This window comes from Montipora capricornis, chromosome 3, assembly GCF_036669925.1.
Source record: "Montipora capricornis isolate CH-2021 chromosome 3, ASM3666992v2, whole genome shotgun sequence".
Classification (NCBI taxonomy): Eukaryota; Metazoa; Cnidaria; class Anthozoa; order Scleractinia; family Acroporidae; genus Montipora; species Montipora capricornis.
The window spans coordinates 37,274,378-37,278,306 of NC_090885.1; the positions used below are offsets into that span (position 1 = coordinate 37,274,378).

At 38.4% G+C, this 3,929-nt stretch overlaps 1 protein-coding gene across 1 annotated transcript in view; it reads right to left on the reverse strand.

Annotated features, from left to right (window-relative positions):
• LOC138043035 (uncharacterized) overlaps positions 1–3,929 on the reverse strand; it is an 11,354-nt gene continuing 7,425 nt past the window's right edge. The window contains exon 2 of the mRNA XM_068889141.1: positions 1–3,873. Within this exon, the coding sequence (XP_068745242.1) occupies positions 2,317–3,873 (1,557 nt within the window). The 3' untranslated portion in view covers positions 1–2,316. The remainder of the gene's footprint in view (positions 3,874–3,929) is intronic.

Below are 3,929 nucleotides of genomic sequence, written 5' to 3' on the forward strand. Positions count from 1 at the left end.
CATTCACATCCTGATCACTAAACTCAAACCCTCGGTAAGTTACGGATTGGATAATATTTCTAGCAGACTTCTAAAGCTCTGTAGTCCATACATCTCAATTTCTATATGTGATATTATAAATTAAGTGTTGGAGACTGGAATATTTCCTGATGATTGGAAAAAGGCAAAAGTACATCCTATTTTTAAGTCCGTTGAAAGAAATATTCCAAGCAACTATAGACCGATTTCTATTCTACCTGCTATATCAAAAATTATAGAGAGGGTCATGCAGATTCAGCTGTTAGGAAATCCTTTGACAGACTCTCAATCTGGATTTAGACCAAATCATTCAACCTGTACAGCTCTGATAAGTGCAGTAAACCTTTGGCTTACCAATATCTGGATTTAGACCAAATCATTCAACCTGTACAGCTCTGATAAGTGCAGTAAACCTTTGGCTTACCAATATCTGGATTTAGACCAAATCATTCAACCTGTACAGCTCTGATAAGTGCAGTAAACCTTTGGCTTACCAATATGATGGCTTAAGATGGCTTACCAATATGGTAAACTTAATGGTAGTGTCTTTATAGATTTAAAGAAAGCCTTTGACACTGTAGGCCATAACATCTTACTACGTAAACTTTCTTGTTATGGTGTCAATGGCAATGCTCTTCAGTTGCTTAAATCATATTTGATTAATAGGACACAAAGATCTTTCGTAAATGGAGTCTTATCCAGAGAACAATATGTATCATGTGGCATTCCCCAGGGTTCTATACTTGTGCCATTTTTGTTTATAATTTATGTAAACGATTTCCCAAAATGTCAACACCTGGTATGTTTGCCGATGATACGTATATAACTATGGCTCATGAAGATATATCCACAATTGAATGTTCCTTAAATAGTGATTTAGCTGCAGTACATGATTGGCTTCAGACAAACAAATTAAGTTGCAATACCTCCAAAACTAGTTATATGACTATTGGTTCTCGGCAAAACTTGACAAAAGCTAAATTCATGAATTTAAAGATGGATAATTGGCCAATTGAACATAAACCTTCTACTAAGTTATTGGGGGTTCAAATTGATGAAATGCTAACCTGGGATGATCAGATCATACACATTTCATCTAAAGTTTCGAATGGCTTGCGAATGTTGTATTTAGCTAGAAAATTAACTGACAATCAAGAGACTCTTAAGACAATTTACTATTCACTTGTACAACCTTATTTTGATTATTGTGATGTTGTATGGAGTGACTGCTCCAAAACACGTGCTGACAAATTACAAAAGTTACAAAATAGAGCAGCACGGATTATTTCTAGGGCTGATTACTCTATTCGGTCATCAGCAGTGCTAAATTCTCTAGAGTGGTCTAACTTAGAAGAAAGAGAGAAAAGGCACTTGTTAATTATGATGTTTAAAGTATTCAATAATATAACAATTGTCCGACGTATCTCCAGGAGTATTTTCATAGAACCTCAGAAGTTCACAGTTATAATTTGAGGGGTTCGAACTATGACTTCCAATTACCGCCACCTAAAACGAATTTTCTTAGACGTTCTTTCTCTTAGGCGAGACGCAAATGCTTGGAACCAACAGTCAAATCAAATACGTGAGAGAAGGGATCTTGCAAGCTTTAAACGTGCGATATCCTAGGACACATTTTAAATCGCTAGGGCACATTTTTTACATGCCTTGTTCGTATTGTTATATAGTAAATTATGTTGGTTACTAATTATTACTATTGTTTAAATTTCTTTGACATTAAATAATATTTAGCGCTAAGTTATACCTAGTTTATTAGTCGTTTTAACATTTATATCTTGTAATTCTTGTAATTCTTGAAAGTTGATTGATTGATTGATTGATTGATTGATTGATTGATTGATTGATTGAAACAACTCTTTTGGTTGCCTTTTCTCGATCTGCTCCCTCCCTCCCTCCTTCCCTCTTTTGAGGCAACCATGTTAGGAAGGTCATAAAATTTTCCCCATTTCCCCCCTCCCCCGTCCAAGAGGGGTGTTAAGAAGAGTGATCCTGGGAAGCAAGTTGTGTTATTACCTAATTTACGCTATAATGTGCCGATGAATTAAAAGCTTCAACATTCCCCCACCCCCCACTCCCGGCATTGACACAGACGCCCACCAAGCCTTTCACAATATTCGCTGATCACACAAGGAATCCTTCGGTTGAAAAATGTTCAAACTAAGTCAATCTACAGTCACTTGGGCGGGGCAATTTTGACGAACCAATCTTAAAACGTTCAAGTGCCCGGGGGGGGGGGGGGGTTGCCCGGGGAAATGCTGGAGATTAGAAGTGATCGACGCATTAGTCTTCGACAGTTTCTGGATCAAACTCTTGAAAGACAAAGCGCCAAATGCGATCTGGCCAACAAACAAAAATTTCAGCTTTGGCGATGTAATATTTTCCACCATCAGAAAAGTACAGAGTTACTGCATCTTCAGATCCCTTGTTTAAGGCATCCAGACCGTGGGAAAACTGTGCATCCGTTTTGTCTAGCATGCTAATCGCAAAGTTGAAAAAAACATTTGACACTGCAAATTCGATGATCCTCCTATACTCCCGAGGTGGCCCTATATCAGAGCCTAGGACGTCTTTTTCAAAATCCAGAATTATGTAGCCAGCAGTAGAGAACGAGGAAAGGAGAGCAAGATGATGCCGACCGCCAGGTTGAACAGTTTGTACAAACTTTAGTTTGTCTTCTTGACTCCAGCCGACCTTGCCCGAGACAATCTTCATTGCAAAGTCCATATTATTGATAAACTGAATGGAAAACTTGTTGCCAAAATACCGGAGCAAAAACCAATTGCAGATATCTACTGACTTCAACTTCACTGACTGTTGATCCACTTTTCTCGCAGAAGACTCAACTACTGATAAATCGTGCATTGGCGACAAACCTAAGCTCTGTCGAACGGTTTCCACCCAGCTTCTTCCACGGATGTTTCTGCTTAAAGCTACAATTTTTGTAAGTTTTCCACCACCAATTCTTCCAAGAAATGTTAAAAATTTCTTTTCTGACAGAAAAGATAGTTTTTCTTTAGCATCATTGATTTGACAATTAATTTTTCGATCCACAGCGGCTACTTCGCTTTCCTGCACGATTCCAAAGTCTCCATAAACTGCTTTGGCAACGAAGAGAAGAGCCATGAAGCAAGCATGAGCTTGCGAGTACGTAACTACAGCTGTTACGAAATTTGCCACATCGCGATCTTCTGTCAGATTGTGTTCATACTTGAAAGAAAGCGGTGATTCAAATATGTTGGCAACCTCACCCAAAAACTGCACGTAGTCATTCCACAAGTTCGGATCATCTAACCTCTCTCCTGGCTTCATCCGTCGCAACTGGTAAATCTGATCGGAAACGCGACGTTTCAGGCCGTTGTATTTTTGATCCTGCAACTTTTTGTTTAAGTCAAGCATCTCACTGTGTACAACAACTGCCAGTTGATTCACTACATTAGGTTGATTTGGTTTATTTTCAGTTAACAACCAGCTCACAACAGCCCAAAGCGACCGAATAACAGCCCAGTGAGGTTTTCCAACGCCAACAAGGTTTGTAAGACTTGAGACAATGTCCAAGACCCCTGTTGTAATTTTCAAAGGATCTTTACTTTTAAAGTTTTCAATGCTTTTCATCGCGGTTGTTAGAACTTTTTTCATTTCTTCCAAGGGTATTTTTAATTGGTTGCCTTTGCAACTCTCTCTGTTTTTGTCTTTCTGTTTGTTCACCCAGTCGCTTACCTCATCAAGTTTTTGTTGATACTCGGGAGAATCAGCTAGCTTGGAGCGGAGATCGTTTAGAACTTTTTCAACTTTAGAAATACTTCCATAGTCTTTGCTGCCAGATTCCGTCGCTTGTATCTACAAAATGATAAAGAAAATAAAAACTAAAATCAATAATTAATTTATCCTGCAAA